General features: G+C 43.3%; 1 protein-coding gene across 1 annotated transcript in view; it reads right to left on the reverse strand.

Moving 5' to 3' along the window:
• Window positions 1-2,159: 2,159 nt before the first annotated feature.
• The window catches only part of ANKRD29 (ankyrin repeat domain 29), a gene marked incomplete at its 3' end in the record, with an annotated part of 42,286 nt that continues 30,997 nt past the window's right edge, over window positions 2,160-13,448 (reverse strand). The window contains 5 exon segments of the mRNA XM_082668271.1: window positions 2,160-2,180; window positions 2,184-2,264; window positions 7,161-7,259; window positions 9,492-9,587; window positions 11,191-11,289. Coding sequence (XP_082524397.1) covers window positions 2,160-2,180; window positions 2,184-2,264; window positions 7,161-7,259; window positions 9,492-9,587; window positions 11,191-11,289 — 396 coding nt within the window.

Here is a 13,448-nt window from a genome sequence, read left to right on the forward strand (position 1 = left end):
GAGCACTGAATTGTGAATTAGATTAACATAAAGTAAGAATCATCTACCTGTGTGCAAAATAAATGCAATTTAACTTTATTAAAAAAAGTTAAAAAATGCGATTTAATTTTAAATAACAGAACTTTTGTTCAGTCTTTGGTGAGGGATTAATACAATCTTCTTCCCTGCTATGGATAATATTTAGACTCATTTAGACTAAATGTGATCCTTCTAAGCTAGAGACCTCTTACCTACAGTTAAGAAGGCCTCCTTTCAATATTGTTAAAGCTACTGAATTCATTCTTTATGCCCCTAATATTGGTCAAGAACATTATCCATTTTAAAGGATCTAACAAATAGGCCCAGGACAACATGCTCTAGTGAAAAACATTAAGTTTGTCAACATTAAGTTTGTCATTTCATCCCATTTTGTCTTTTGGAACTTTGTTATCAGTACCCATTATACTGTTTTGATTTATATCAGTGATGAGCAACCTTTTTTTTTTTTTTTTTTTTTGGTTGGGGAAAAAAATAAAGCACTTCAGGCCACATTATTTTCCTCTTCAAAATGAATATAGCTTTATGAAATTCCCATAAAAGAAGATGTATTTGTACAACTTTGTTGAATAAAAGAAAGCCAGCGTGGAGATGGGCACTGCTTTTTAACTACTAAAATGTTTATATCTGGATGTCTTAGCAATACAGACAGCTTCTAATTTTTTAATCCAGAAATTAGATTGCAGGCTCGTTGCCTGGGTGGTCGGCCCCCTCTCTGGGGGCCCTGTGGGTTGCTCGTCACTGGCTTTGCTTGTGACATGGATTAAAATAAGCTGATCTTTGTTGATTGACTGTTTTACTGATCATAACAAACTTTAAGAGAATATCTTCTAATTTCAAAATTATAACTCATTTACTGACATAAAGATAATACTTTTAGTACCACCATTGCAAGTTGGTTAAAAAAAAATATATATATATATGGTTTAGAACATTTCCCTCCATCTTAACATAGAACATTGGCTGGAAACCAGAGCAGAACATGAACAAGAAAACTAAAGATGTGTTTAAATAACAAAATGCCACCAGTGTTTATTATGGTAGATTATAGAAAGAAGGTTTAATTTTTGTGTGTGCAGTTAGGCACTGACTGAGGCATTTAGACACCATTGATCATAAAGTGCATCGAGTATAAATTTTGACCCCCTTCAAAGGAATAATTCAACAAAACCCAGGTTTCTTTCTTGGAATCAATCAACCCAAATACACGCATAGATGAACACTTATTAAATACTAGTAACAGTCTTATTACTTATACTTCTGCAATAGTAATAACAACATATTATATCACATTTTATCCAAGGACTCCAAAGTCATTGTATCAAGCAATTGGTGTTGGAAGCTCAAGAGTCCACAGCATATTAAGTCTACTTAGTTACGGCACAGGAAATAGATTCCCAGCAACAGACCCAAAGTAATGGTTCAAAGAGACAAGCCTACATTTCTTGTGGTTTGTAATTTTCTGAATTTCCAAATTTGCCACTTGTATCCTATCATACCTACAACATTGACTCCAGGTAAAAATGAACAATTTTTCTTTTTTTTATAGTTCAACAGTCCATCTTTGAAAAGCACATGGTGGAATGTCAGAAGTGGCTTTTCAATAATATAACTTTATACATTATTGATTCATAGAGGAGAACATTTTACACTGGAAATGACATACAAATATATGTAAAGTACGATGGAGCCATATCTTTGAGCACACATACATTTAACACAAAAGCAAAAGTGCACCAATTCACTGAAGGTCAGACTTTCAGTCTTTTTAAAGGAACAAAGCTTTCTGCTTCCTTTCTGTTTCTATTTTTAAGACAGAGGGTTTAACTCTATCTTAGAGTTTAACTGAAAGACCCAAGTTGATGTAGTTTAAAATGAGTTTCTGTGAACTCCACGAACATGCCAGGCCCCCTGGAGTGGGGCTACAGGCCAGTGTGAGAAGCCCACTACATGAGAGGAAGGGGTCCCTGAGCTGCTCTGCTTTTGACTAAGGGCACAAAGCACAGCTCTTCTTGGTCAGGGACCCAGCGTGGGCATTCTGGGCGTTTTCCTTCTTCTAGGAATTTCCAACACTATTTGAAAAGCAATTTCTTTTTGGACAATATGATTAAGGTTTCTATCTTTCAGTCGAATATGAAACTAAGTTAGCTCTTCCTGTGTCCTTCTTTACTTCGGAGGAGATGCAATATACGTTCATTTTTGGTTAGTTCTGCCGGAAGTTCATTGGCCTGAAAGAAGATAGGATAGGCATGAGTGAATTCCCACAGTTGGTGTGGTTTCAGGGACTCCAAAGAGGGGCCCCTGACCCACACTTGCTCCTCCACTGATGAAAAACCCCACTGGACTCAGTCTTTTGTATCAAGGCATTAAAGGTTTTCTTTAAATGTATTTAAATATAAATATCACTGGTTACTTTCTTATCTCATTGTTAGTTATTTTTCTTTTTAAAATTTTTTGCAGTATAGTTGATTTACAATGTTGTGTTAGTTTCGGGGGTACAGCACAGTGATTCAGATACACACACACACACACACACACACACACAAACACATATATTCCTTTTCATGTTCTTTTCCATTATGGTTTATTACAAGATATTGAAATATGGTCCCCCGTGCTATACAGTAGGCTCTTATTGTTTATTTATTTTATATATGGTAGTTTATATCTGCTAATCCCAAACTCCTATTTTATCCTTCCCTCCCTTTCCACTTTAGTAACCATAAGTTTGTTTTCTATGTCTGTGAGTCTGTTTCTGTTTTATTAATAGGTGCATTTGTATCATATTTCAGATTTGACCTATAAATGATATCATATGATATTTGTCTTTTAGAGTTATTTTTTCTATCTAGCCATATCCCTTACTAGGCTATAATATCCAGGAGGCCAGGGTCCATATCTTATTAATCACTGCATCCTCGTTTCCAGCACAATGCCTAGCTTATCTAGTATGTTGTAAATAAATCGATTTGATAACTTATTAGTTTATTATATAAGGCAGTCTGTCTGCTAGGGACTTGAGACCCATCTTTTGATGAGAAGGCAGAGTTAGGAAACACCCAGAGCATAAGACACACAGGGAAGAACAGCTTCAGTGGCCCGACACCCCACCTGATCCAGCCTCACTCTATGTCCTTTCTTTTCACAGTGCTGCTGAGACACATTCTGTAAGTGTTTACTTTGTGAGTGAGTCCCTATCTTAAGAAATAGACATTATAGGGCAATGGTTCCCAAACTTTTTAGTCTCAAGACTTCTGTACACTCTTAAAAATTATTGAGGACCCAAAAGAGCTTTTGTTTTTAACTAATCAAAACTGAAAAAAAATTAAGTATATTTATTAATTCATTAAAAATAATAAACCCATTACAGGTTAACATAAATAACATATTTATGAAAAAGAACTAAATTTTCAAAAACAGAAAAGTTAGAAGCGTAGCACTGTTAACAGTTTTGCATATGTCTTTACTGTGTAGCTTAAAAGAAGACAATTGGATTCTTATATCTGCTTCTGTATCCAATCAATTATCTTAAAGCTAAATTGCCATGTGGAATTTGAAACCACATCAATGAATTTTTCTACTCTGTTGCATTAAAATCCATAGGTCTATCTATCTGCAGGTGGATTTTTTTACCTATGCATGTTTGTAACATCATGTACCGGCCATTTAGAAAATAGTAGCTCACTGAGTTATGCAGATCTTCCAAATGTTGACACATTTTATTATACAATCCTCAAAGCTCACGTCATTCATTAATATTATCACTGATTCATCAGAAAAGCTACAGGTATCGGGAAGCTGTCAGGCTCATGTGATGGATACAAGTTCGTTCTTTCAAGTAAAAGTGGAGCTCCCCCCCAAAAGTGGCTGGCTCCCTTTGTAACTCAAACAATTGCACAAGTGCTTTTCCTGAGACAACCATGTGCTTCAGCCTACAGCAGAAGTGCTTGGTGCAAACTTCGAATTTTGTTACATAGTAAAAAGACATACAGCAAGGGTCAAGGTTTCATAAAATTAAAATTGTTTGCTGCTTCATCAAAGATATTCTTAGGTAAAACTGGTATTTTTATAAAATAATCTACAACGTGTAAAATAACTTAGAGGTTTGTACAATCATTTGCCGCTACAGTTTGTGACCCTGCTTTGATGCGTGTTAAGGTGCCAACAGTTTCATCCGTCATTGCCTTTGTACCATTACGGCAAATGTCGGCACAGCGAAAAAGGGCAAATAGTGTCTCTGTATTATTAAGAATATTGTTTCGACCTATTAGAACCCTTGAAAGGGTTTTGAGGACACCCCAAGGGTCCACGGAACACACTTTGAGAACAGTTGTTACAGATGAATAAAAGGATGTTCTTGGGAATTCAGGGGAGAGGCAATTAAAGGGTAGAAGGGCAACCACATCAGGGAGAGAACTTGGATATAGTTGTTTTTTTCCCCTGCAGTTAAACCTGGAACCCCGGCTGCTCTATCTGAAACCCTGATCTTAGGTGAAGCTCCTGCAATACCTACCTTCTAGGCTGGATCCTGCCCTCTGACCCCCACCTACTGGCTGGGACCTCACTTGCTGGGAATGATGAGTTTGCCACAGTGGTCTGCTGTGCAGCATGTCCTGCAGCTGCACTCCTGCCCACCCAAAGGACCCTTGATGCTGGTGCTGGACTGACTCTAACAAGAGGTGCTATTCGATGCTGCCTTAGACCAGAGACCCCTCTGTGGGGTTAAGTCTAGTATTAGCTTAGTTCCTCAGGAGCAGATGTTGTACAGGCCTAATGCCTGGGGCTGAGAATAATGCTCCTGGAGAACGGACCTGAGCAGCATCCAGTCTCAGAGTACCCTCACGAAGAACTAACTGTTTTGCACCGGTTACTGGTCCTTGGTGACAGGCTGGCAGGTAGCCAGAGGATCCTGTACAGTCAGGAAGAGGAGTGGATCTAAGAAGCTGCACCTCTGTCTACAAGCTTGTTAAGTTATGGTGTGTGTGACCATCTCCATGAATGTCCATATCCATTACCATTAAAATAGGCTTTATACTCTCAAACTGTGTTGCTTCAGTCAATCACATCACTGTTCTGTGTGTCATCCATATAGTTTTAAAAACCTGGTCTCACTCCTCTGTCAGGAGGGTCCCCACTGAATTCTCAAGTTGCTCAGGTTATGATGGCTAGCGCCCAGGCTAGCTCCTAAAGGCCATCTTACTCATTATGGAGCAGGACCATAGGTCCATACTCATGACCCACAGCACCATACCACTCTCTGTCCCCACTGCTCCTGGGAGAAGATATGTTCTGAGTCCTCAGTTGGGGGTATCAGGAACATGGGATCCCCACACCCATGGGGATGGCTACTGTGTGGGGAGAGGTACTGGGCCATTGGTTACCCTCTCCTCTGGCATCTGCCCCAGAGCAGAAGTCCTGGAGCCCCTAGAGCAGAAGGGTGCTTCTGTACTGGCTGAAAAGTGACTCTCTCCAGGAAGCCTTCGATAGCGTTCTTCACTTCCTGCTGACAGCCCTTGTCACTGTGTGTTGCAATTGCTTGTTTAATTATCTTTATTCCCCAGTAAACTCTGAGCCCCATGAAGACAGACACTATGTGAATCTCTTTCACTATTATCTCCCCATAGACAATGTTCACAGCACAGTGCATGGCATCTAGCAGGCACTCAATAAGTGTTTGTTAGATGAATGAATAAAGGTCAAGAATACCCCCTCAAGAGTCCTGAGTGGCTGCTGGAATCCCAACACCCTTGCTTCTGGAGCTGCCTCTGAAGAGCCTGGCTTCTACAGGCTGCCTGGTGTGCAGGCGTGCAGCTTCCTGGCAGCTACTCCCGGCTCTCCAAGGGCTTCTGCAGGATAAAACTCCAACACAGGCAGCTACACAGACACTCCAAAGACCAGCATTTTGGTCACTGGAAATTCCCCATAACCATTATTGCTGAGATTCCACGAGACACACAAGGGATTGCATCTTTCAGTTTCTATGTAAAGAAACTGCCTTAATTCAGTACTGGGTGGCTTAGCAACGAAGACCGATCTTTTTAGGACATCTGTGTCCAAGGTGCAAAGATAAGAGAGCAATTGTGATTTCAGCGGGCTCATCACACAGCCAGACCAGCTAATGGAAAACAAACCCATGTATCTCAGGAAGAAATAAACAGAAATGTTGTCTTCAAGTAGTTCAAAGATAGGAACAGGGGAAGTAATAATTCCACGTGCTAAGTGGAATGAGAAAAAGTGGCGGCTCTTGGCATGTTGTCTAATTGCACTTCTTAATAGTTTCTTTTAAAAATATCATGAAATGTTATATGATTTTGGTTTTATTAATAAAATCTAACACAGTAATAGATGCTTATAAAAATTCAAACACTATCTAAGTATAAAGTGAAAGTTGCTTTTCATACCCTCCCTTGTTAATAAGTCCCCACCATACTTCTTCCTTCAAAAGTCAGTAGTTTCAGTGTGCTTCCTCTAGACCTTTCCTAGGCTACTCTCCCACCCCCAGTCTCTACTTGTGACTGCTTATGCAGATGTTGAGTAGGAGGAAATACAATGACAGTCATTTGTTACTGGGCATCCTCCCACCTCCAAGTTTGGCTTAATTGAAAACTAAGACAATTTTTGAGCTGTGAAAAAATATGGGTTGGTTTTGCTCAACTATACTTCAATTAAAAAAAATATGGGTTGGTTTTGGAACTGTGGGGCAAAGTCCTGTTAACAATATAAAAAGCAACATCTTCCCCATGAGGTCACCAAATAGAGCACAGGCAATTCTCAAGGTACCAGTATCCAACTCACGGAGGATGGTGATTAAACTACCGGAACTTTGACATTTTTAGGACACTTCTCTGATGATAGAATACTTACAACCTTACTCCCCACAACCACTGCCCCCTACCCCCGCCCCACTGTTACCTGAAAATCACTGATAATAGAGGGGTTTTAGTATAGTCCTCTGGGTCCAAATGTACTGCTCACTCATAACCTATGATGACAACATTTTATGCCCTTACTATGCCCAAGGATGAGGAGCGACTGGAGCCAAGATGCTGTCTTGGCTTCAGCAGACGCCGCCTTATCTCTTTGCACAGGCGCCCGATGGAGGGAAAAGATGACTAAGACGGTACCTTGTTTCTCAGGGCTGGGTCTGCCCCTGCTTCCAGGAGCAGCGCGACTGTCTTAATATTTCCGCTGAGCACTGCCACATGGAGTGCTGAGGTCCCATTCTAGGAGAAAAGGACAGTGTGTGTCAGGAGAGAGCTCACAGCCATCAGCACTCGGCCTGATGAGACTGTAATGCTAGAGCCTTGCTCATCCTTATCTTCCCTTTCCAAAGTCACATCAGCACCTAGTACAGTGTCCTCAGGGACACCGTGTATGGTCAGTATAAATATTGCCAATAACCTTTTGCAAGTGAAATAAGGCACCTGCCCAGCGTGTACATGATTTCATGCTCACTTGGTCCGTTGTAGAGGCATCAGAACTTGCTGTGGGAAAAACAACAATGCTACGTCAAACATTTTTTTTTCTTAAGGTCTTTGTGCTTTTGGTGAGCACACTTCTGCAAGGCTGGAGGAATAGCCTGCTCACCTATGGGCCGAGTTGTCAACCCAGCTGTACACACTCCACACGCGCAGGTGGGTAGGAGAGCGACTGGGAGCTACACGGCTTAAGAGTAAGAGTAGGTGCGTTGAGGACCACCCCCGACCCCAGCCCTGAGTTGGAGCATTTCTGGGTACTGAGGGGTCTAGTGGATAGGTTGCTGACATTTTATGGAATTTACTGCAAATATTTATTGACATAAGGAAGCAGCTATGCGCAGCGTGTAGCTGGATTCTGGGAGGGGAAAAGAGAATATAATAAACCCAATATAAGAACGATGGGCAGTCACAAGACATCTGTTCTAGAAGGTACATATGTCTGTGAATAGTACCTAAATGCAAGCTTAGTTTTCAAATTAGCTACTTCATATATATACGTAAAACACTTTCTGATCTTGTAGGCACGTTAAATATCATACCCAGAGAAAAACTCCAGCAAAGTAGCCGTTTTCCCTGTTTGCTTCACCATGTTTGCCATGTGCAGCAATACACTAATCTGGTAATATTTCACTTATCAAAATCTTAACCAACTTACCAGTGTTGCCGAAGTGCAGTGTGGCTAAGAATAAAAAACTAAGCCTAAAAGCTGTCTGCAACACGACTAGATATTGCAAAGTCCATTTCTGGAGCTAGTTTCTTTTATTCATAGAGAATTCATTTTCACAGACTGTTTATTCTTACTTGCCAAACAAGTTTTACAAGTACAAAGTACAGCTTTTTTGACTCGTAAGCTCATGGAAGATTAGAATTAGCTCACTGGGGCAAGAGAGAACGGCATACCAACAGCAGCTCCGTATCAGCTGAGAGCAACAACGGAGCCTAAACCCATAAAGATCAGACAGAAGGCATCTAAAGGGCAAGTAGACTTCAGATACATCAATAAATCCAAAAAAGTGCTAAACTACTGTCCCAAGTTTAGAACAGGTTTGGTGTCCTCTATTTAACAAAACGCTAGAGTGTATACCAGGAGTCAGCAAACTACAGCCCGCAGGACAAATCTAACTCCCCCCTCCCCCTGCCCCGCCTGTTTTTCTACATCCTGATGAGCTCAGCATTTTAAAATTTAAAAAAGAAGACTATTTTGTGACACGTAAAAATATAAAATTTTAGAAATACAACATCCATAAATAAAGTCTGATCGGATGCAGGCATACTTTTTGCTGTTGCCGTATTTTCTACGGCTGCCTGCTTTCTACAATGGCTGAGTGGAGCAGTTCCAACACAGACTGTACGGCCCACAAAGACTAAAATATTTGTTACCTGGTCCTTTATTGAAAAAGACTGCCAACCTCTGGTAGATACTCTAGTTGAGGAATATTTTAATCCAAAATGATTACAACTTAAAAAAGGAGTTTCGGGGCTCTGTTTTCTGGAAGACGCAGCCCTCCAGAATGACACATTCTCTGACGTGTCCAGATGTTTGAGGCTTATATCATTCCACCTAAGGTAACGATGTGGTTCTTTGCCCCAGATAATGAAGAGAAGGAATGTGAGTTCCTATCCCTCATGTTTTCTGGGACACAAATCATGTGTTTCATTTGTGGAGGATTTCACAAATCTTCCAATGATATATCAATATGGGTGATTTCCAAGTTAGCAATTTCAGTACTATTGTTTAATTTTTTTTCCCCCTAGAAAACTTGGTAGCTACAGACTCCGGTTCACTCTTTTTATTACCTTCCCATTTCTACCAGTGCCCGGGAATCTCTAACATGGATAAATTGTAGGCATGTTCTCTCAGTAACACAACTAACCATGCAAATGGTACCCAGATTCTACTGCAGTCCCCAGTGTGGACTTCTTAAATTTCTATCCTCTCTCTTTTACAGTTGGTAAAATTTTCTCTGTAGGTCTTACCTTCAAAATACCGAGGGTGGGTGAGAATTTCAGCAACTCTTTTATGACATCATTATACCCTTTGTTGGCTGCCTTCAGTAATGCCGTTGTACCATCCTTTACAGAGAGAGGAAAAGAAAAGTTGATTATTAACATATGTGTGTGTTGGATAATAATGAAATGTTGGTTGAGAACTGGGAATGTGCTTGTCAGAAGGAGGCAAAATGTGTAAATGAAAGCAGAGGCCTGCAACGTCTCTTAATCTAAAATCATTTTAGAGCATATTAAACAGTTAATTCTGCGTGAAAGAATACCACACAAAATATGTGACTTATTACAGTATCTTCAAACCCTGCCATCTGGGAATTCATGGTCTTCTAGTCCCTTAGAATATTGGGTACAGGAACAAGGGGAATTTCAGGAGGATATTTTTAGAACACAGATGGACTAAAGAGGCATTCTCTGCGTTCATGACTTAGAAATTAATTGTTGAACTTTTTTTTTAAAGTATTTTTCACTGTGCGGCTTGTGGGATCTTAGTTTCCTGCCAAGGATTGAACCTGTGCCCTTGGCAGTAGAAGTGTGGAGTCCTAACCACTGGACCGCCAGGGAATTCCCAGTTGAACTGTTTTTAATGATTTAAATAATTGTTGAACTGTATCTACTGTTTTAAAATTTTAAATTGCTTTTCTTTTTGCCTTCCCGTGTATACAGCCTTGCTCTAGTCTGTCCTGGGTACCTGCCTACCTGTGGTAGTGGTGATGGGGGGAGAGTAAGAAGGGGATAGATTGAAATCTGTTAAAAAAAGAATGAAAAGACAAGTTCAAAAATTAATATTAAGCTCTGTCATCCTTTTCTGGCCTGAGAAGAGATTTTCCAATTCCCCCTTCCTCCTACTTTCACGCATCAATTTCTGTATTTGGAGGATTTTGCTCACAGAGTTCTCCTGTAGTAAAGGAAACACCCCAGGCTGCTCTAAAGGTTTAGCTGGAATCAGGAGGAAGATGAGAATAGAGGATTTTTCCTTTCTGACTTCAGAGATTGTGGGAAGGAAAAAAGAGAGAGTGGAAGAGAGGACAGAGAAGTGGTCAGGAATGTGTATTTTGGTTTCCCCCTTTGTGGGCTCAGACTTGGGAGAGTGGAGGTGGGTCACACAGGCAAGGTAATATTAAGGGCAAAAAGGCCAGATACTGTAAAAAAAAAAAAAAATGAAGTGACCCCAACAGAGGCTAAGTGGAGGCCGATGGGGGATGTGGTGTGGGGGTCTGCAGCTCGGGGAGCCGGGGCACCGAGGACCCCAAACCACAGACCCCGCGAGCCAGCTGCACTGTGGCCTGGAGGCCAACAGGAGGCACAGCGCCAGGCAGACCAGCAGCCGCTGGCGGACACATCCCCAAGGGCAGCCGAGGCCTGAGTCTCCTACCTGGTCCTCCCGGGTCATCCAGAGGTCAGCCCAGGTGGAGGAGGAGCTCAAGGAATTCAATATTTTCCCCTTAGAGGGACTGAGCAGCAGTTGCTAGGTTTCAACTGATTCAGACCTTTCCCTTGTTTTCCTGCTGAAGAGCAGGCGGAGGTTGGGAGAAAACCCCGGTGAGGAAGAGACAGAATAAAACTGCGTCTCCTCCGCACGTTTCAGTTGAGTTAAACTCGGAGGTCAAGGCTTCAATGGAAGACGTCCCCATCCGAGCCCGCGCGTGCGCGCGGCAGTCCTCGCACTCACGTGGCGGGCGGCGTCGCGGTCGGCTCCGCGCAGCAGCATCACACGTACCACCTCGCTGTGGCCCATCTGCGACGCGATCCACAGCGGCGCCGTGCCGTCCTGCGGGGAGAGGACACAGCATCCACGGGATGGCGGGTTACGCCCCAGGGAGGGCTCCCAACGGCCCACGACGAGGGTGATTCTGACCCACGTAAGTAGGCTGGCATTGGGCAGTGCCCGGACTACTTGGGTAAGTGCCAGTATTCAGATCTTGGCTTATAAAAGCCATTGCACGGCAGGACCTTTCACGGGGCTCCAGGGAACACGCGTGGGAAGCGGCTGTGTTGCAGGCATACCAAGCAGAACCAAATTCGACAAACCCGGGGAGAGGCCAGCCTGTCCTTATTTTGCCCAGACTCTGCCTGTTTGCTTTACGGGTGGGTTCACACAACACACCCTGCTTCGTGGGGCCCCCTCATTCCTACAGGAGAGGGGGCGATTTCCTCTGAGGCCGGTCTGAGGGTCAGAAAGCTAAAGACATTGCTCCCACTCTGCTCTTGTGTCCAGAATCCTTCCAAGCCATGTCATTCTCAGGGACCATAATTTTATGCAGGATGTGATACTGCGTCTTCTGGGGGCTGCCGCACAGTGCCCAGCTACAGCAGATTCATAGTTTTGGTAAAGCCTGCTGTGTATTATGTGCCCAGTGACCCTTTTTCTGTGCACACTGAGCCATGAAGCTGAGGTATGTTGCTCCAGAGAAGAAGAGGTGAAACATCCAGGGGACAGAGAAGGAGTTGACAGCAAGGAGGGTGGTTCCTGCTGGACAGAAAGGAAACTAGAAAACCCTTCTAGTGCAGGAGGGAGGCACTAGAGAGGAATGGGGGAGGCAGGGTCATGAGTGTCTATGTTTTCCTCCTGCTCTGGGTTGAATCTGGGTTGGGTAAGCTAGGGTGCTAGAAACACCCAGATAAATTATAGTGAATTCCAGATAGGAAAGGATTTTCTCCTGTTCTTGGAATGAAACCCAGGAAAACTGCAAGCCCCCTAAGGAGCTCTGTGTTTGGCCGGTGCCTCACAGGTAGAAGAGAAACGGCCGTGGGAGCCGTCTGGACCCATGTTGGACACGCTCCCAATACCCTGGGCCCACATTCCCCCAGGAGTCCCTGCCTGCCTGCCTGAAGGAAATCAGAAGTGCTGGCTGAACAGTGGCCTGGAGTAAGCCTGGGTTGGGGAGATAAGGCCACGGGACATCAGGGACGTAGATGATGGCAGGGCCCACATATGGTGGACCAGCTGCGCCTTCGGGGACCAATGCAGGATGCTCAGGGACCAGGGAGGCTGACAAGCCAGCACAAGGAGCAGACACGAGCATCCCCATCCCAACTCCAATGCCAGGGTGATAGTCTGACCTCTGAGAACTTGGGTCACCTGGAGAGAAGGTCAGGAAGAGGGAGAACCCAGAACTGACTAACCTTAACCTCAAACGCAATTAAGGTAATGGGACCCAAAGAGACTGCCTTAGTCATGTAAGACTGAATTATTCATCAGTGGGACTGTGGGCTGAGAGCAAGATGATTCAGGTACAGAAGCTAAAGTTTCACTTTCTGCTGGAGGATATCATTTCAGCTCCAGTGTACCACCTGCAGCAGGAGCAGGGTCACTGCCCACTGCTGTCCTGGCAAAGGGACAGAGGACCAAGACCTTTGAGTGGGGTGATGGCAAATCAGGAGCCTAGAAGGATCTGGGGGAAATCCAGCTGGCTACAGCCCAAGGGCTGTGGGCAGGGCCCTGGGAGACCGGACAGAGGGTCTGGGCTCCACAAAGGATTTTCCTGGGCTCAGATGCGGATGCACTTTCCCCTTCTGCCCGCTCTGGGTTCATCTGTTCTTTGTCATCGCCGCCAGAGGGCAGGCAAGGAAAGGCAGCCAGCAGGCTGTTCCCCGTGCTTTCCAAGGGTTTGGTTGTTTTTAAATTCTATTAATTGACACTACTATGTGGGAAAGTGCTGAGAGGTGCTATATCAGCAACAACTATTATATTATAACAGTAATGTTTCTATATTTTATCAAATGTTATCACCTTAATTGCAATAGTCATAGTAGGTGGGAAAAAAAGTCACCACTTCCTGGTTGTGAGACCTTAGGGAAATCCCTCTGAGCCTCATCGTCCCCTTCTGCAAAAACATTAGCCTCACAGAGATACTTGTGAAGGAGAAAACATACAGAAATGTGCTAAGCACAAGGAGTGGCCAACAGATGCTTAGAAAATGGATCTGG

The sequence above is a fragment of the Grampus griseus genome, assembly GCF_964374135.1.
Source record: "Grampus griseus genome assembly, chromosome: 12".
Taxonomy (NCBI): Eukaryota; Metazoa; Chordata; class Mammalia; order Artiodactyla; family Delphinidae; genus Grampus; species Grampus griseus.